We start from the raw sequence: 21368 nt of genomic DNA, 5'->3' as shown, positions 1-21368 counted from the left end.
CACCCATGGCACAATGCTCCAGCAAGGAGTCAATACATAAAGGAGAAGAAAGAAAATTTGGCAGAGAAAATTTTGGAAGAAATTAAGGTGGCAGTGATTCCAATGCTCTAGATTTGGAAATCTTTCTCGTCTGGTTTTATAATGTTGTTCATGTTCAAATTCAACGCAAATGATTTTAAGCCAATCTGTACATAAATGTTTAAAGAGGAATAGATACTCCCAATGCCACTATTGATAATTATAACCTTAGTTCATTCACCTAAAATATTATATCAATAGTCTAAGCATTCATTAAGGTTTCCTCTCCAGATATCTTCTGTGAGCATTCCAGGTGAATAGTCCTTATACTCTGGCATTGTGAAGGATCCATTTTCAGACACCGGGCCCATTTCTATGTTGTCTGGCATGTAGGAAAAGATGGAGCAGATGGCTGATGTACAGCTGTAGTGCTGGTGAGATAAATACTCTTCAGGAGTTGAATAAAATGACTTCGGATCCAGGTGTGAAGATGGACTGAAGTATTCTGGAGTTAATGGAACACGTTGGGTAGAATACCCATAATCCACCGAAGAGTAAGCAGGAGATCCTGAGATCTGGAGAGGAAACAATGGAATTATCTGCGTGTACCATTTTAAGAAATGAATGTTATCAATTCTAATGCACGCTCGTCTCTGGGTCAAAAGCTTGTGGGCTCAAGCCCCAATCCAAGACTTGAGCACATAATCTAGGCTGACACACCAGTGCAATACTGAGGATGTCATCACATTGTTGAAGGTCTCACCTTTCAGAACAGATATTAAACAAGGCTCTGTCTCCTTGTTCACGTGGATGTAAACAATCCCATACCATTTATTTTAGGAAAATGAAGGCATTCTCCAATATCCTGACCAACATTCATCCCGCAGCCAACAACACCAAAGAAAATGAATAAGTCATGTATCTCACTGGTATTTCTGGGACCTTGCTGTGTACAAATTTAATGCTACATTTGCATATATAACAATGGCAACATAAGAAAAAGCTTTTTTACACAGCGAGTGGTTAGGATCTGGAATGCACTGCCCGAGAGGATGGGGGAGGCAGACTCAATCACTGCTTCCAAAAGGAAGTTGGATAAGTACCTGAAAGAAAAAAAAATTGCAGGGAAAGGGGAAAGGGCGGGGCAGTGGGACTAGCTGAGATGCTCTTGCAGAGAGCTGGCACGGGCTCGATGGGCCGAATGGCCTTCTTCCATGCTGTAACCATTCTATGATTCTATGATTTAAAAAGTAAATCATTGGCTGTGAAGTTCTTTGGGAAATTCTGAAGATGTGAATGGTACTATCTAAATGTAAATTCTTACTTTTTGACCAGGTTTAATACGGCAACAATTTATTTCAAAATTATGCACATTTGTGTCAGCTGTGGCTCAGTGGGTAGCACACTTACCTCTGAGTCAGAAGGTTGTGGGTTCAAGTCCCACTCCAGAAACTTGGAACACATAAATCTAGGCTGACACTCCAGTGCAGTACTGAGGGAGTGCTGCACTGTCGGAGGTGCCACCTTTTGGATGAGATGTTAAACCGAGATCCTGCCTGCTCTCTCGGGTGGACATAAAAGATCCCATGGCACTATTTCGAAGAAGAGCAGGGGCATTATCCCAGGTTTCCTGGCCAATATTTATCTCTCAATCAACATAACAAAACAACTGATTATCTGGTCATTATCACATTGCTGTTTGTGGGAGCTTGCTGTCTGCAAATTGGCTGCCATGTTTCCCACGTTACAACAGTGACTACACTCCAAAAGTACATTCATTGGCTGTAAAGTGCTTTGAGACATGCTGTGGTTCTGAAAAGCATTATATAAATGCAAGTCTTTCTTTCTTTTTCTTTTACTTGCATAACTTTTGACTTGTTTGACCTGTGTTGGAAAGATCTACTGTAGATGTCAGGGCAAGCTCATATGTAATCGCAATGCCTGCAGCCTTTGCGTACCAAGTATGATTTAGATGAATGACTGCATTATTGCAGTGAGCTAGTAATGAAGTTCTAATATTTGAGATGAGCATATCACAATAATTTAAGCTAGGAGCAGAATGGTTCTCAGGAACGACTACTCCTCAAGTTACCCAAATATGGCTCAGGCTACTCAATGTTGGAAGGCTGGTAGGTTGCCCATTTTACCACATGGATGACAGAACTCTGCTTGTGGGTGTTCTCACTGAGTTCCAAGTGTTCGAATGAACTGGACTTTTTATGTGGAGATCAAAGCAGGAAGTTCCTGTCACCAATGAAGCAGAGCAAATCTGCTGGAATATTAGGCATTTATCATAGGATTAATATCTCAGGTTTGAGAAGATCCGTTCATATATAAGAGGGATTGGCTGGATTTCCTTAACTGATGATGGGATTTGGGCATCTGAAGAAAGCTGTATACCTGTAATTGGTTAAGTAAATTGGGCGACAAAAAAAAACTCACCGTTAAAGGAAACTGTGTCGACAAAGTACTGCAACATTAAGAGGCTGAAGTGAGTTCACTTACCATGGCTGAGTGATTGCAGTGGGTGGGTGGCGGATAAGTGGCTGGGGGCTGTGAAGTGAATGAGTTCTCGGTGTAGAGGTCAGGCAGGAACGTTTCGTACACCTCGGGGCTTTCGTACAAGCTCGGGTTGTGGTCGTATGCAGCATTCCCTGAGAACTGGCTGCACTCATAGAAACTGGATTCACATCCGTTAGGTGGAGGGCAGACATAGTGGGGAGCTAAATAAACAGAAACAGGACACAATTCAGCAAACATTTTAATGCAGACTTTCCTGGGTGGAAAAATAGGCGGCCTTAACTGCACTTTTGCTCTGGTGGATTGAACTGCGTGTGTGTAATATTCAGGATTGTATATAGATTGGAATTGTCTCTTTGAAGTTTTAATGATTTCGGTTTCACGAGGGGAAAAGTGGATATCCTACAGGTTAAAATGCACTTCCAATGTCAAATACAAGAGCGTATTGAAAGGCTGGACGCCCATCACATACTGGACAGCATCTGTCGATTTCTTCAGAAAGCCTTTCTACTTTGGTCAGTGGCAAAATTATTCGAGGTTTGCAGAAGTATCCGACTCTCTGAAACAGCGGGACGAGCAGGTGGGTTCGCGACACTTTTAACATGTCAACAAAAGCCTCCAGGTGATTCATTTGCAAAAAAAAACTTCCAATCTGGGAAACTGGGAGGAACTGTGTCCAAAACGCTGAGCTCCCCAGCAATCAGCACTTGTCTCTGACTCTCAAGTGTCCGGGGTTCACCCGCAATAAATGGAAGCTGCTAACTTTATTAAGACATTTTAAGAGGACTTTGAAACTGGGTTGAGAGTTTATTTTCTTTGAACTGCGCCATGCAGAATTTGTTCATTTTGAATGGAACCCAGTGTATTTCAGGTCTGCTCTCGTTAAATGAGTGTTGCTATTATGCAGTGGAGGCTGTGAAGATATGCTTTTTCAGTGCAGAACAGAAATACTAGAGTTGTTTCCTGCCTCTATAGCATCGTCTCACCAGCCTGCAATAACATCTCTGGACATTGCACGGCACAAGATTTTCCTGACACAGCTCCGTGAATCAGATTGCAATCTAGCGGGTCTAATTGGTGTTTCTTGAGTTACAAAGGATGGTGAAATTTGATTTTGTAACGCTGCTTTCCGGCTAAAGAGTATTTTTTGGGTTTGAAATGTATGATTTAGACCTTGTAACTCTCCATTGGTTACAAGTGCACAGATCAGTTAAGCTTCTGTTGCGGGGACAAGATTGGCTGTATTGAATGAGGGTTTTTTTGTGGAAAAACACCAGGATTGATTTTTGGAGGATATAAGGTCGGTCGATTTGCAGGTGGACGGAGCTTTGGTGAACGGGAAACACTTTTTTTTTTGCTCAACTCTGATGTGCCGCACGCCCAGCTCGCTCGCCTTTGAAACAAGCAAGTGGGCTGAAGTTATAAAGCCTTTGCCAGGCAGACTTGCTCAGCCGAGACGCGGCGCTTAGCAACTACCCGAATGGGAGGAATTTTTTTACAAGCTGACAGGGGGGATGCAATGATCAGAGAGGGTGCAGCGTCTCAACTGTTGCGGATTTGCAGATTCGGTGTCGAACTTTACATTTACATGGAGATCGCCCTCCCCCCTTCCGTTGTATTCACCAAAGGTATCGTGAATTATGAAGTTGGTGAATGTTGTAGGGACCCTAGAGTCTGATTCGTCCCAACCTTTGCATCTGCATTCCATTCTTTTACTTTGTGTGTCTGATTGGTGGATGGCAGATTATGCACTGCCTGTACTTTAACATTAAAGAATAGGGTGTCTTATCTAAAAGCTCGAAGCAGAATTTTCTTTGGCCCTCTTTTGGAGAGGCTGGATGGTGATTCTTGGGTATCTCTTACTGACCTGAATGCGAGGAACAGACTGGCTCGGCGAACTGAGGACTGTTGACTGTGGTAAGCTGCAACAGGAAAATACAAAGTAAGTTTGGGGAGAGAGGGGCGAATAAAGGAGAAAATATGTATACTGAGCAAAACAAGATCAAACCAGCAAGGGAGGATTAATTAAATTGCTATTTTACACAAATATCATTCATTTAATTGCGTTTGTTTCGCTTTATTATATATACAAAATATTGATTCCTTATCTGGCACAATCCATAAAGATTCAATTTGTCCTTTGTGTCCAGATTGGTGATTTTATTGCTATTTTCTTTGTGTGTGTGTGCACCGATTGACAGAGTTTTGCCATTTCGAATTATTCTAAAACATTTGCAAATCGTTAACTTAAGCGTCTTCCCGAGCAGAATTGGCAAGTTATGTTGGAGTGAGTTGGGTTTGTCTTTTGTGGTAAGAGTTTAAGCTGGCTCACAGAGAAAGCCAGGGTCTCTAACACGCTGCAGGAACTGTGTTAGACTAACACTGTGAGCAGGGCTTCCTTCACGTCACATGATTTGAAGAATCAAGGAGCCGGCGGGTCAGATTTCGATTACATCACCCCGGTGTTGCTGCACTCGCTTCGAGATCCTTGATCTGAGATCCCCTTTCAACGATTGGATTTCAGAATTTTTAAACTTGAAAATATCCCGGGATTTTTGTTGGGGTTTTTTTTCAGTCCCACTTTAAACCCGATAAAGTGCACAAAGGTGGTTTGTGTGTGGTATGTTTGATGATGATTTCCCTCTCTCCCAAATCCTATCATGGACAGAGCCTTTTCAAATCTGTTCATACATCTACAAGCGTAGTGATCTGTGGTCTCCGGGCGCACGCGTTGCGTTCGAAATTGACCTGAAATGGACAATTACATGTTTGGGAAATGGCTAATCATTAGATAATACGATTCTTCCAGATCTTTGACAGAGGAAGGGGTTCCATGTTTTAATTGCAGGTGCAGCTCAGGCAATGTTTAACTAGAGCCAGACTTCGACTTGTCAAAAAAAAATTCTTGAAAACTTTAAAATGGGGGATATTAATTTATTTTTCTGCTGCGGTCAACTGGAAGCAGAATCGTTTAGTTAAAAAATGCTCGATTTAGCAAGAGATTCGCTCAATCGGCATTTTCTCAGGGGGCTGAATACACTGGAAGGTGCCAGTGTTGATCTGCTCCCACAGTGAGGAGTGGCGTGTGCATTCCACAGGCATACCGCTGCCCATTGCTCACTCCGCTTCACAAAAGTCAGCTCGTTGTGAACTGTGCAGCTTTTTTTGGAGGGGTGCACAGTCCAAAACCATTCCACGCCCCTTCATGTGGTTAAAGTTCAGAAACATTCCACCAGCTGTTAAAAACAGTCTTTACTCATCCTTTACCAAAGAGTTAATATCAAAATGTTTTTTTTTAAGTATAATGGTCCTTTAAATCTAAATGAACAACTTAGGGAAGCTCGTTGCGTGTCCAGGAAAGCTCTTTTGGAAATGAAGTAACATGCAATATGTAGACAGTGTTTTGAGGTGGGGGATATAAATTGAGGCTTATATACTTGATACATTAAAAAGACTTGCATTTCTATAGCAGAGATTGAGCTATATTATGAGTAACGTGTAAACAACGCGCAAAAACAGCCGCGAGGAGGCACTTTGGAGTCCCTCAATGGTTTTAATTTCAGGTCTGTTTAATAAACAGAGATTTCTATAGCGAACAGACTAAATAGCCTCACAATTAGAATGGTTTCCATAAGATTATTAAGATGCACTCATACAGCAGAGACCGACGTTGCACTGGTATGGCACTCAGTGGTAGTACACTCGCCTCTGAGTCAGAAGTTTGTGCGTTCAAGTCCTTTAAGCACTTTACGCTGATACTCCAGTGCAGTGCTGAGGGAGCGCTGCACTGTCGGAGGTGCCGTCTTTCAGAGGAGACGTTAAACCGAGGCCCCGTCCGCTCTCTCAGGTGGATGTAAAAGATCCCATGGCACTATTTTGAAGAAGAGCAGGGAGTTATCCCCAGTGTCCTGGACAATATTTATCCCTCAATCAACATCACTAAAACAGATTATCTGGTCATTATCATATTGCTGTTTGTGGGAGCTTGCTGTGCGCAAATTGGCTGCTGTGTTTCTCACATTACAACAGCGACTGCATTCCAAAAGTATTTCATTGGCTGTAAAATGCTTTGAGACGTCTGGTGGTCGTGAAAGACGCTATATAAATGCGAGTCTTTCTTTCTCATTGGGCAAGGGTTGTGAATCTTTGGAATTCTCTGCCTCAGAGGGCTGTGGATGCTGAGTCATTGAGTATATTCAAGGCTGAGATAGATAGATTTTTGGACTCTCGGGGAATCAAGGGATATGGGGATCGGGCGGGAAAGTGGAGTTGAGGTCAAAGATCAGCCATGATCTTATTGAATGGTGGAGCAGGTTTGAGGGGCCAAATGGCCTACTCCAGCTCCTAATTCTTTTATGTTATAATGTTCTGCTTACACCACTCTAAGCCAGGCAGGTATTAGTCTGCAGTCATGCTGCATCTACCAGTCTCGGTCAGGGTTTGGTGGAGTGTGATACACATCCTGCAGACCCGAGTATTACTGGTATGGAGGTCAGTGACAAAGGAGCTCTGAGCATGCATGTTTAAATGCTTGTGTAGAACTTCATTCCCCGGGCAACTTAATTCAACCTTGGGAAAAGATGGACAGGTGTAATATTCATCTACTGATACTACGCACTGAAAGCACAACAACAGTTTGTATTTATATAGCGCCTTTAACATAGTGAAATGTCCCAAGGCACTTCACAGGAGCATTAAGAGACAAAAAGAAATTTGACACCGAGCCACATAAGGAGAAATTAGGATAGGAGACCAAAGGCTTGATCAAAGAGATAGTTTTTAAGGAGCGTCTCAAAGGAGGAAAGAGAGGCGGAGAGATTTCGGCAGGGAATTCCACAGCTTGGGGCCCAGGCAACAGAAGGTACGGCCACCGATGGTTGAGCGATTATAATCAGGGATGCTCAAGAGGGCAGAAATGGAGGAGCGCAGACATCTCGGGGGGTTGTGGAGCTGAATGAGATTACAGATGTAGGGAGGGGTGAAGCTATGGAAGGATTTGAAAACAAGGATGAGAATTTTGAAATCGAGGCGTTGCTTAACCGGGAGCCAATGTAGGTCAGCGAGCACAGGGATGAATGGTGAGCGGGACTTGGTGCACGTTAGGGCACCAGCATGTAATGTCCCCATGGAGACCAATGGGTCACCTGTACACTTTTCAAATGGGTCATCCCAGCGGGTTGGAGTTCCATTCCACCCATTAGTATATCAAACTGGTTGAATGTGCCATTCAGTAAGGGGGTGGGGTCTCTCACCACTTGGCTTTAGTGCTCTTGAGAGTTAGATCAGCATCTCATTTCTGAGTTAAAATGTAGACGTTAAAAAATCTGCAAATGCTAATCACCTGACATAAAATCATTATGTCAGCATTTGAAAAGGGAAAAGGCTAAGTTTTGGGAGCAGATGCTGAGGGGCCTGTTGTTTTTTTTCAGCAGTATCTGTTTAATTTTGGAATTGTGCTGCCATTTTCATGTCCCTGAACCCCTGCGCTCGCTGATCAACATTGGTTCCCAGTTAAGCAATGCCTCGATTTTAAAATTCTCATCCTTGTTTTCAAATCTCTCCAGGGCCTCACCCCCTCGTTATCTCTGTGACCTCCTCCAGCCCCACAAACCCCCCAAGATCTCTGCGCTCCTCCAATTCTGGCCACTTGAGCATCCTCGATTATAATCGCTCCACCATTGTCATGCCTTCAACTGCCAAGACCCTAAGCTCTGGAATTCCCTTCCTAAACCTCTCCACCTCTCTACCCCTCTTTCCTCTTTAAGATGCTCCTTAAAATGTACCTCTTTGACCAAGCTTTTGGACATCTGCCTTAAATTTCTTTATGTGGCTCGGTGTCAAATGTTGCCATATAACGCTCCTGAGAAGCACCTTGGGATGTTTTACTGCATTAAAGGTGCTATATAAATACAAGCTTGTTGTTTCTGTTGTCTTGCATCAATGTGAAGTGATAGGCAGGGGGTTGGAGCATGACCCTGCCTCCAACTGCCTGTGAATGTTTTAATCGGAAAGGAGCTGACTAACACTGCCAGCTCTTTTCAACTTTAAAAAACTTACATTTTGGTTCAAAGATGGATCAGCAGAAAGTTTGAAAATCTTACAAGAACAACTTATATTTGCATCTTTAATATAGTGAAACATCTCTAGGTGCTTTACAAAGTGGGTGTTAGCTGTAACTTGTGTGAAGCTGAAGTGATGTAAGACTACCTCCTCCAGATAAGTGGGGAATTTTACACCTGAACAATATGGCAACTGCTCCTCACTAAAGCAAGGTTAGCTGTAATGTTTTATTATTTGTTCTCATAGAATCATAGAAATTTACAGCATGGAAGGAGGCCATTTCGGCCCATCGTGTCCGCACCGGCCAACCAAGAGCTATCCAGCCAAATCCCACTTTCCAGCTCTTGGTCCATAGCCCTGTAGGTTACAACAATTTAAGTGCACATCCAAGTATTTTTTAACTGTGGTGAATGGGACGATGCAGTGCCAGTCTGCATTTCATGCCTGTTGACTGCAGCAATTGTTCTTATAACGGATTAATTTCATAGGCCACTTCAGAGGGCATTAGGAGTAAACCATGTAGGGACTGGATATAACTCATTACAGGTCAGAATAAGACTTTTTTTCCAGGAAATAAGGTTACTACATTTCTGCGACACAATAATTACAGGAGAATATATTGGCACATTTAGGGTAGTGGGCATGGTTGAGATATAAAAGAAGAAATCTTTTTATTACTCTCAGATTTCAGTGTGGGTTTATGAGAAGTTTAGGAAAAGGAATAATGCAATAATTTGAATACACTCAATTTGCATAAGAACCTTCAGATGCCTATTGCCTGACCATTGGCAAAACTCTGTTATCAAGCCCGTCTTTGAGAGCGTGAAATTCCCACTTCACACAAGAAAATTAAGATAGGAGGGTAGTATTAGTTCTAGCTATAAGTTTGACACAATTAAAATTGCTTACAGACCAACCCTTAATAGATGTACTGTTTAAACATCAAGTTATTAAATTCAGAAGAGTTATGTAAACTTGAATTGGCTTCAAGGGTGCTGAGCTGACATGCAGTAAAGTTCTCTAATGCTAGTTTTAACAAGTTTGAAACTTTGTATGCATATTTGCATCACATTAGTGTTCCAACCTGGAATGCTGGAAGGTCCAATCGCCCCCCCCCACCCCTCCCCCCTCCCACCCACCCCACCCCAGCGTTAATATGAAAAGACATGTTCTGCTCCTGTTTCCTCACTATGATCATTTTGCACTGGTGGTCATGACATTTCAGAAGGTTGTGTGCTGAATATATTTGTGAGGCTAGTATGTTTTACTAAACTGGAAAAAAAGTACCAACAAATTAACAAATCATATATAATATTGTTTTTTTTTAAACTGGATGCTGAGTTGGGCTTGCACATTGCTTATTGTGCAATGTAAACTTGAATTGGATTCAAGGGTGCTGGCATTCAGTGAAGTGCTCAGAGATCTTGGATCAAATGCAGCGCAGAATGAAGTGATAAAAGTATTTTCTCTATTCCGCCTAGCAGCAGGATTGTTCATTGCACAGGTTCCAACATTCTCAGCCACTTACTAGTGGGCACACTTTTGCAGCACATAATTAAATCCAGATAATCCAATTATACTTATCCAGATACAGGAAAACACAGCCGCCAATTTGCAACAAAAAAAGTAGATCCCACACAGCAATGAAATGAATGGCCAGATAATCTGTTTTAGTGGTGTTGGTGAAAGACACCAGGAGGACTCCGCTGCTTTTCTTCAAGAGGGAAGACGAGGGCTCATTTTAACATTTTATCTGAAAGACGGCACCTTCGACCAAGCAGCACTCCCTCGGTACTGTATGAGAATGTCAGCTTAGATTATGTGCTTGAGACTGTGGAGTAGGGCTTGAATAACCTTCTGGCAGAGCCAAGTGTGCTAGCACTAAGCTATGAGTGATACCTACGACAACAGTGACTACACCTCAGAAGTACTTCATCAGCTGTGAAGTGATTTGACACATTCTGAAACATGAAAGTTTCAACAAATGCAAGCTCTTTCCTTCTAATACTTAGCCATCAAAGGCAGTTACTGGCTTGAAATCTGCAAGAGCATATTAATGAAGTCGAGGAACTGACTATTCAAAATCTCATGTCATCATCCCATAGGACCCAGGCAACAATGTGGAACCAAATGTGTCATCACTTTATTGTGCAATGCATTATGATGTACGATGTTAAAAATAAACTGTCCTTCAGTTATCCTGCAGCTATATCCACATACCATTGGAGCAGAAGTATTACATAATTGCTAGTTGTTGTTTTGGTTGTTGTATTGCAGCTTGAGAGTTTTATAAAATTGTTGGTAACAGATTTGGCCTGAATTTGGAGCTGCTTTGGACAAAAACGAGGAAAACTGGGTTAAAATAGATATATTTAAGGTGGAGATAGACAGATTTTTGAACGATAAGGGAGTGAAGGGTTATGGGGAGCAGGCAGGGAAGTGGAGCTGAGCCCAAGATCAAATCAGTCATGATCTTATTAAATGGCGGAACAGGCTTGAGGGGCCAAATGGCCAACTCCTGCTCCTATTTCTTATGTTATTATGTTCTTATGATAATCTCACTCAGGAATGATGGGAGGTCGGAATAGGAAATATTACACGGGTGAAATAGGGGCTTCTGAGGTACATTGTTCCAGAAATGTAGAGCAAGCTATACTCTGCACCTCGCCCAGCTACACCTAACCCATGAGTTCCTGCTGCTGACTCAAAGTGTTAAATGCAGCAAACTATTCCATGCCTTGGCACTGACATCCTTGTCTTTTATGAGATCAAAATTTCACTCTAGCAAACAGAATTTTGTTTTGGTTTTCAAATACAAATATATAGCAATGTTCTGAATTATCACTCATTTAAAGATTATTAATCATCACTTGCTGCATTATAATTGGAATAATTCCTATGCAAAGTCACTATCGGGATACTACCGTGGAAAGTGGCAATAGGATTCAACAAGTTAACTGTGAAAAAAATCCTTTGTTTATGCAATTGCACTATCCCTGTGCATCTACAAAGATATTTTTCATATCTTCCTGTATTCTAGAAGGCATAATTATAGATTGCAACCTGAATCAAATGTAACGAGGACAGGTGTCTTATAAATCTAACCCTGATGGTTACTGGATGCATGGAAAAGTATTGGATAACCTATCTTGGGTATTACCTGACAAATTGCGGATTTTTCATAGTCCAACACATGATTCGAGGGGATTTGAGTATAGGAGCAGGGAAGTCTTACTGCAGTTGTACAGGGCCTTGGTGAGGCCCCACCTGGAATATTGTGTTCAATTTTGGTCTCCTAATCTGAGGAAGGACGTTCTTGCTATTGAGGGAGTGCAGCGAAGGTTCACCAGACTGATTCCAGGGATGGCTGGACTGACATATGAGGAGAGACTGGATCAACTGGGCCTTTATACACTGGAGTTTAGAAGGATGAGAGGGGATCTCATAGAAACATATAAGATTCTGACTGGACTGGACAGGTTAGATGCGGGAAGAATGTTTCTGATGTTGGGGAAGTCCAGAACCAGGGGACACAGTCTTAGGATAAGGGGCAGGGTATTTAGGACTGAGATGAGGAGAAACTTCTTTACTCAGAGAGTTGTTAACCTGTGGAATTCCCTGCCACAGAGAGTTGTTGATGCCAGTTCATTGGATATATTCAAGAGGGAGTTAGATATGGCCCTTGCGGCTGAAGGGATCAAGGGGTATGGAGAGAAAGCAGTAAAGGGATCCTGAAGGAATGATCAGCCACGATCTTATTGAATGGTGGTGTAGGCTCGAAGGGCTGGATGGCCTAATTCTGCACCTATTTTCTATGTTTCTATGTTTCTATGATTCAGCAAGAATCTTAAAAAAGGAGGGAGAGAGAAAACAGGGAATTATAGACCAGTTAGCCTGACATCGGTGGTGGGGAAAATGTTGGAATTAATTATTGATGATACAGCAGCGCATTTGGAAATCAGTGACAGGATCAGTCCTAGTCAGCATGGATTTATGAAAGGGAAATCATGCTTGACAAATCTCCTAGAATTTTTTGAGGATGTAACTAGTAAAGTGGACGAGGGAGAACCAGTGGATGTGGTATATTTGGACTTTCAAAAGGCTTTTGACAAGGTCCCACACAAGAGATTAGTATGCAAAATTAAAGCACATGGTATTGGGGGTAATGTACTGATGTGGATAGAGAACTGGTTGGCAGACAGGAAGCAGAGAGTCGGAATAAACGGGTCCTTTTCAGAATGGCTGGCATTAACTAGTGGGGTGCCGCAGGGTTCAGTGCTGGGACCCCAGCTATTTACAATATACATCAATGATTTAGATGAAGGAATTGAATGTAATATCTCCAAGTTTGCAGATGACACTAAGCTGGGTGGTGTTGTGAGCTGTGAGGAGGATGCTAAGAGGCTGCAGGGTGACTTAGACAGGTTAGGTGAGTGGGCAAATGCATGGCAGATGCAGTATAATGTGGATAAATGTGAGGTTATCCACTTTGGTGGCAAAAACAGGAAGACAGAGTATAATCTGAATGTTGACAGATTAGGAAAAAGGGAGGTGCAATGAGACCTGGATGTCATGGTACATCAGTCATTGAAGTTTGGCATGCAGGTACACCAGGCGGTGAAGAAGGCAAATAGTATGTTGGCCTTCATAGCTAGGGGATTTGTGTATAGGAGCATTGAGGTCTTACTGCAGTTGTACAGGGCCTTGGTGAGGCCACACCTGGAATATTGTGTGCAGTTTTGGTCTCCTAATCTGAGGAAGGACGTTCTTGCTATTGAGGGAGTACAGCGAAGGTTCACCAGATTGATTCCCGGGATGGCAGGACTGACATATGAGGAGAGACTGGATCAACTGGGCTTGTATCCACTGGAGTTTAGAAGAATGAGAGGGGATCTCATAGAAACATATAAAATTCTGACAGGACAGGACAGGTTAGAGGCAGGAAGAACGTTTTCGTTGCTGGGGAGTTCCAGAACCAGGGGTCACAGTCTAAGAATAAGGGGTAAGCCAATTAGGACCGAGATGAGGAGAAACTTCTTCACTCAGAGAGTGGTTAACCTGTGGAATTCTCGACCGCAGAAAGTTGTTGAGGCCAGTTCGTTAGATATATTCAAAAGGGAGTTAGATATGGCCCTTACGCCCAAAGGGATCAAGGTGTATGGAGAGAAAGCAGGAAAGGAGTACTGAGGTTGAATGATCAGCCATGATCTTATTGAATGGCAGTGCAGGCTCGAGGGGCTGAATGGCCTGCTCCTGCAGCTAATTTCTATGTTTCTATATCTATGATTAATTCTATGTTTGAACATATGAGACTGAGCAACAGTGATGGTGTTGGCAAATCGCATTTTCACTACAGTGTCACCAGCTTTACAACCATGATATAATGGCAGATCCACGTCATATTGCCCTCTCTGTCGACACGGGAAGCGGAGTTCCATGTATGTACACTCAATTGTTTATATGGAGCCTTACTTAATGGCCTTTAGCTGCTGTGAATTTTTACTAATTGGGAACTGCAGAAATGCCACTTGTGTCCTGGGCCAATATTTATCCCTCAACCAACATCACTAAAACAGATTATCTGGGCATTATCACATTGCTGTTTATGGGACCTTACTGCGTGCAAATTGGCTGAGTCTTGAGCCCATAATGTAGCCTTCCTCTTCAGTGACGGAGTGTTGCACTATCAAACTTCCCCTTTTTCGGATGAGACGTTAAACCGGGGCCCATCTGCTCTCTCAGGTGGACGTAAAGGATCGCTTGGCACTATTTCAGAGAAGAATAGGGGAGTTATCCCTGGTGTCCTGGCCAATATTTATCCCTCAACCTACCTTACAACAGTGACTACACTTCAAAAATACTTCAATGGCTGTAAAACACATTGGCACTATTTTGGAAAAAGAGCAAGGGAATTATCTCTAGTGCCCTGACCAAAATTAATCCCTCAATCAACATCACGAAAAAAACAGATTATCTGGTCTTTATCATATTGCTGTTTGTCGGAGCTTGCTGTGTGCAAATTGGCTGCTGCGTTTCCTACATTACAACAGTGACTATGCTTCAAAAGTACTTCATTGGCTGTACGGTGTTTTAGGATGTGCAGTGGTTGCATAAATGCAAGTTTTTCTTTTCAAATTGTGCCAAGCCCATGTGGCATGAAAAAACATCCTAGGAGGGAGGGTCAGGCGCAAAAAGGCTTACAAATAATTTTTCCCATGGCAATTTCCAGAGTTACATATGATGCAACTTTCACATCAATGTATGACTCAAATTGCTTTGCATCCACAAACAAAGGCTGTATACCTGTAGCCTCAAAAGTAAACACAATCCTTCACGTTTAAGTAAACCCCCGTCACTCTTACTGCTCATCAGTGTCACTCCTAACTCTTTAATGCTGGCAGCTCCGACAGGCACTTGGAGTTAGTCTTCCTTATGTTGTTACAAACTCATTGGTTTATTATGCAGTTGAATATTTCGCACCAGAGTGCGAGAACTGTGGGCATAAAGGGGGGAGGGATAAACCCGGTAACTACAGACCAGTCAGCCTAACATCAGTGGTGGGGAAACTTCGGGAGCCCATAATCCAGGACAAAATCAATTCATTGGCACTTGGAACAATATGGGCTAATTAATGACAGCCAACCCAATTTGTTAAAAGCAAGACTTGGCTGACATACTTGATCGAGTTCTTCAATAAATAATGGAGAGGGTTGATGGAGGTAATGCTGTTGATGTTGTATATATGGACTTTCAAAAGACATTTGATGAAGTGCCACATAATAGATTTGATAGCAAAATTGAAGCCCATAGGATTATAGGGCAGTGACAGCATGCATACAAAGTTGACTAAGAGACCAAAAGCGGAGAGTAGTGGTGATTGTTATTAAGATGACTGCTATTTTGATATATATTAATGATCTGCACTAGGGTATAGGGGTCATAATTTCAAAGTTTGCAGATGACGCAAAACTTGAAAATGTAGTAAAGAGTGAGAAGGACTACATGTAGCAGACTGTGAGATAGCATAGATAGACTGGTGAAATGGGCAGACAGGTGGCAGCTGAAATTTAATGCAGAGAAGTGTGAAATGCTGCATTTGGTGGAGGAATGAGGAGAGGCAATATAAATGTAATAGTATGATTTTAAAAGGGGCGCAGGAACAGCAGACCTGGTGGTGCGTGCACACAAATGTTGAAAGTGGCAGGCCAAGTTGATAAAGGTATTAAAAAGCAAATGGGTTCCTTGGGTTTATAAATGGAGTACAAAAGCAAGGGAGTTATGCTAAACTTTTATAAATCATTGGTTAGGCCTCAGCTAGTGTACTGTGTCCAATTCTGGGCTCCACTCTTTAGGAAGGATATCAAAGCCTTGGAGAGGGTGAAAGGAGACCCACCAGAATGATGCCAGGTGAGGCAGTTCAGTTATGTGCAAAGACTAGAGAAGCTAGGATTGTTCTCCTTATAGCAAAGACGGTTAAGGTAATACTTAATAGAGGTGTTCTAAATTATAAGTGGTTTTGGTAGAGTAAATAAGGAGAAAACAATTCCACTGATGGGTGGGTCGGTAACCAGAGGTCACGGCTGGTAACCAGAGGACACGGATTTATGACAATTGGCAAATGAACCAGAGGGGAGATGAGAATATTTTTACGCAGCAAGTGGTAATGATCTGCTTGAAAGTGTGGTAGAAGAAGATTCAATAGTAACTTTCAAAAGGGAATTTGATATATATTTGAAAAGGAAATATTTGCAGGGCGATGGGGAAAAGGCAGAGGAGTGAAACTAATTGGATAGCTCTTTCAAAAAGTTGGCACAGGCACGATGGGCCCAATGGCCTCCTTCTGCACTGTAAGATTCTATGGGTCTGTGTTAGAGAGTTGTGTAAAGCTGACCAGTGCTGAGTTTAAAGTTATTGAAAGACTTACATTTATATAGTACCTTTTTCAACCCCAAGACCTCCCAAAGCACTTTGCATCCAATGAAGTTATTTTGAAGTGTAATCAGTGTTGTAATGTAGGAAACATAGCACACATCATGCTCCCACAAACAGCAATGTGAGTAATCTGTTGGTTGAAGGAAAAATATTGGCCAGGGCACCGGGGAGAACTCTCCTGCTCTTCTTCAAAATAATTATTTTACATCCACCTGGTTTAACGTCTCATCCACATTACAACAGTGACCACACTCCAAAAGTACTTAATTTGCTGTAAAGTGCTTTCAGATGTCTGGTGGCCGTGAAAGACGCTCTATAAATGCAAGTCTTTCTTTCTTTTCATCCGAAAGACGGCACCTCTGATAGTGCAGCACCCCCTCAGCACTGCACTGGAGTGTCAGCCCAAACTGGAGATTTTGTGCTCAAGTCTCTGGAGTGGCGCTTGAACTCACGACCTCTTGACTGAGACCAAGCCATAGGCTGACACCAGGAGGAAGCCTTGTTTCACCAAATTAAAAGTCTTCTATTCCACACAGGTTACGCTTATTGGTGGTGGAAGGTCTTGTGTACTAAGAGTTAACATGTAAAGGAGATACCCCGTACCGCTGTGGTGGTTGTCGCTGCTGCTTGAAGCGCCCTCCTTTGCTGCAAAAGCTCTTTAACCGTGATCTTCACCCTCACCCCTTGGTAAACCTTCTGTTTCTCTGTTGGAAAAATCAAACTTGATTATAATACAGACGCCCAAACACAGAGTTTCCGTCCTGACCTATTTTACTTGAGTAAACACGTCTTCAAAAAAAAAATACATTTTTACACTTAAACCAATTTCATTCAAACCCAATCCATTCTACCATTTAATTTGTGAAACAACAACATGTTCAGTATCCTCACGGTGCTGTCCAAGTTGTTTTCAATGGTGAGAAAGTGAGACAAGGTTGTAACCTCAAACACCCACGTGTGGCACTGGTGGAGGTAAAGAATCAGTGTCACCATCTTGGCTCCATCCACCTGAAACCATCTGAATGATGAGAAAAAAGGAGTTGCTCTGGGTAACTCAACACTGAGACTGTTGAGTATACAAGACAGAAAAAGAGGACACATTTGAAAAGTATAGAATATGTTGTCAGGCAAATTAAGATAAAATTCTATTCTGAAATATAAATATCAATATTTATACTGGGAGTATACACATATTTATATATATATATACATACACACTTGAACCTCTTTGGGATGTCCTAGGGCACTTTATAAATACAAGTTTTTTCTTGTTATTCAAATGTGCTTTTAGAAAATTCATAAAGAAATTGGTTAGAAATTTGGAAGCAGAAATTCATTAGTTACAAAGAAAGAAATAACTTGCATTTATTATAACACCTTTAATATCCCCAGGGTGTCCCAAAATGCTTCAGAGCTAATGGAAGATTTGTGAAGTGTGGTTACCGTTGTAATGTCGAGAAATGTGGCACCCAATTTGCACACAGCAAGCTCCCACAAATTGCAATGTGATAAGTGGCCGGATAATAATGTTTCTGGTGATGTTGATTGTGACTTGGATTGGATTTTTTAATATAGCGCCTTTCATGACCACCAGACATCTCAAAGCGCTTTACAGCCAATGAAGTACTTTTGGAGTGTGGTCACTGTTGTAATGTAGGTTGAGGGATAAATATTGGCCAGAACATAAGAACATAAGAACTAGGAGCAGGAGTAGGCCATTTGACCCCTCGAGCCTGTTCCACCATTTAATACGATCATGGCTGATCCGATCATGGACTCAGGTCCACTCCCCTGCCGGAGATAACTCCCCTGCTCTTCTTCGAAATAGTGTCATGGGATCGTTTACATCCACCTGAGAGAGCAGGCGGGGCCACAGGTTAATGTCTCATCCGTAAGAGGGGATGTTTGATTGTGGCAGCACTCCCTCAGTAGGGGAAGACTACATTATGGGCTCAAAACTCTGGAGTCAGGCTTGAACCCACAACTTTCTGACTCAGGGCTGCCAGTGAGACAAAAATGGCGCTGAAATAACCAGAACCGTGAGCATCAGGATAGCAGAAAGTTGTCACTGCTGCAAGTATGGGAGTGCGCACATTTAATGCCATGCTTCCTTAACTAACGTACTCATGCGTTGCTGAAATGAACAGCTTGAAACCCGGAGCCACATCAGAAATTCAAACAAGTTCCTGTTTAATTGTTTTTTTATGAAGTGGAGATTTTTGCTTCTGATTCTATAGTGTGTGTGTACAGCCCTTAAAGTTGATACGGATTTCATGTACTGTTTATCACCGAGGTAATAATTGAAAGAGCTATTCAGTTAGTCCCAAACCCCTGTTTTTCCCCAATAGTTCTGTATCTATTTCCTTTTGAAGTAATTCCCTTTTGAAAGTTAAGATTGAATCTGCTCTCACCACTCTTTCAGGCAGCGCACTCCAGATCATAGCAATAAAAAAAAAATCTCCCCATACACAATGTATTTATTTCTCCCGGCACCATTCTGCAAACCAAGCCTGTTGGATTATTTTTTAATTCAGGATAACAATATGGTTTTGTCAATAAAGTGGTGAAAATAAAGTGTGGATCCCCCATAAGTTCTCGTTTCCACGAGCTTTCCAGCTCGATGGTTGGCGCTGAGCCAAGTGCTTTGCACAAGTCTGATAACATCTGTCTCAAATTAAAAACCGCATTCTCTCGGAGCTGCACGCTCCCTGTGCTGAACTCGGTTTTGCCTGAGGGGCCAGTTCCACGAATCTCCACTTCTCCCCGGGAAGGCACGCGGTTCATGTAAGAAGAACATAAATCCTCCACAATGTCTTCCCTTGCCAGAAATCTCCACTTGATCCCATCCCAAAAAAAACCCAGATACACTGGAATGGGTTGCACTGCATATCATACAATATCAGTGTGTGCACTCGCCGTGGTTAAGTAATGCCGAATATTTGCCTTGTTTTTTTAAAGCCGCGAGTTCTATTCCCTCTGCTGAGGGATTTCATTATTCTCTGACGAAGTTCGTCTGCATAAGACTGCCCTAACCAGAGCCCAGAACGTCATGTTATGTTTGCAGGGAACCTCCCCGGCGTTTTAAAAAAAATCACTGGGCTGTTGGAAGAAACATTTACTGAACTCTTGTTCATATTCGAGTTAGAGGAACACAACGAGTTGTGCGTTTTAACAGAACCGAATTCATTGTCGATATAAGAACGTAAGAATTAGTTGGGAAACTTTGAATAATCCATTTTACGCACAGGAAAAACCTTACTAGCAGTACAAAAACGTTCTCGGCCCTGCGAAGTTTACCTGGCTTTTGGCAATGTTTTGAAATTTAAAATGTTTCACCTCTCCCATTATAGAAACATAGAAACATAGAAAGTAGGTGCAGGAGAAGGCCATTCGGCCCTTCGAGCCTGCACCGCCATTCAATATGATCGTGGCTGATCATGCAACTTCAGTAGAAGCAACTATCTTTCTTTCAGTCAGACTCTCCCCAATCCAGCAGAGCGAATCACTTTAACCTGACGCGTGCAATCTCCTTCAGTGGAGTGTTGAGAATCGGGTGACATTAGTCTGTAATAATCCCCGTGCGTTAAGTTCTATTCGGCATTGAAAGAGTTAACAGCGCATGGTGATGGATCAGCTCGAAAGACACAGAGCAATATGTCTAATATTTTCAGAATCTGCCTTCCTTTAACAAATAAAATACTTGGTGCAAACATGTGGAGATAGTTTGAGCGCTGATATCTGTCCCTCTCCACCAAGACCCATTTTCTCGCCACAAACCCCTTCTGATTCCAGTCTTGCTTCAGATATCAACACAGTAGGGGCTCTCACCAAGTTTCCAACAGCCGACCAAAGTCGTAAAAAGATAGAACTTATTTAACGGCAGGCGTTTACTTCCACAAGGAGAAAATTTTTTATTGATTTGGGTTTTTAAAAAAAAAGGAAGGGTGGGTTGAAAAATAATGGAGGGAAGTGATCAGGAGACGGCCGGGCAAGGTGCGAGGGCACAGGGACAGTGGTGAGTGCCTGTGGAACGGGAGAGGGAACGTTGGTTGAATGAGGAACTCGGGGATTTGCACTGTTCGGGGCGAGGCGTTCACTGCCCGGGTCCTTCCCACTCTCAGCCTTCTCCTGGCCCAGAGACGGTGCTTACGAGGGCGCGCACCAAACCATAGGTAAACGTTGCAGCTTGGTGCACTTTGCATCGAATACTTGTAACTTTTTGAGGCTTTATTTAAAGGTTGCAAGGAGGATTGAAGTAGGCGATTTGCTTCGTTGGGTAATGTTGGGGAGGGGGGCGGGTATCAGATTACAGAGTGGCGAGACTGCACAGCAAACGTTTTTCGAGAAAAAAGAAAATAACTCACTAAATCTATGAGCTAACTTTCCTCTCGCCGCTCAATTCCACTTTCTTAAAAGATTAAAATGTGTGATTCCCCGCGCTGTCAAGTCCCGCATAAAACAGATCGATAGCGAGTTTTAAAAAGGCCAGTTTTCACTCTGCCCCTCTTCCCATTTTCAGATTATTTCCAACATCTCTGTCCCCATCTGGGTAAGCGCTGTGGTATAGAAAATGCCCCCTACCCCAACACCCCACGGCCCCCTGTGTTTTACCTGGGAACACAGTGATTTGGGGAACTGGCGGGGTCTGTACCTGTTAAAATGCGCCTCCCTCTGTCCTGCCATTGGAAATGCACAGGCTGAAAACAACTACAAAATAAATACGCCTGCGATCTCTTTGGGATTTAAAGTGCACTGGCTGGTTTATATTTTGTATTTGTTTTTAAAAAGCACAATAATTGTATAGTCACAGGCAGTTTCAGACATTAAAATGAAGTGAA

At 42.5% G+C, this 21368-nt stretch overlaps 1 protein-coding gene across 1 annotated transcript; it reads right to left on the bottom strand.

Annotated features, from left to right (window-relative positions):
• Positions 1–272: 272 nt before the first annotated feature.
• linc.pou2af1 (lnc RNA pou2af1) lies at positions 273–20434 on the bottom strand (the record flags this gene model as incomplete). Its single annotated transcript, XM_070892833.1, has 5 exons — positions 273–593; positions 2524–2741; positions 4406–4460; positions 17134–17234; positions 20359–20434. Coding segments are annotated over 5 exons (771 nt in total), but the record flags the coding sequence as incomplete, so codon positions are not given.
• Positions 20435–21368: the final 934 nt, after the last annotated feature.

The sequence above is a fragment of the Pristiophorus japonicus genome, chromosome 11 (assembly GCF_044704955.1).
Source record: "Pristiophorus japonicus isolate sPriJap1 chromosome 11, sPriJap1.hap1, whole genome shotgun sequence".
Taxonomy (NCBI): Eukaryota; Metazoa; Chordata; class Chondrichthyes; family Pristiophoridae; genus Pristiophorus; species Pristiophorus japonicus.
The sequence above is the reverse complement of the archived record's forward strand: the minus strand, read 5'-3'. Positions and strand labels throughout refer to the sequence as shown.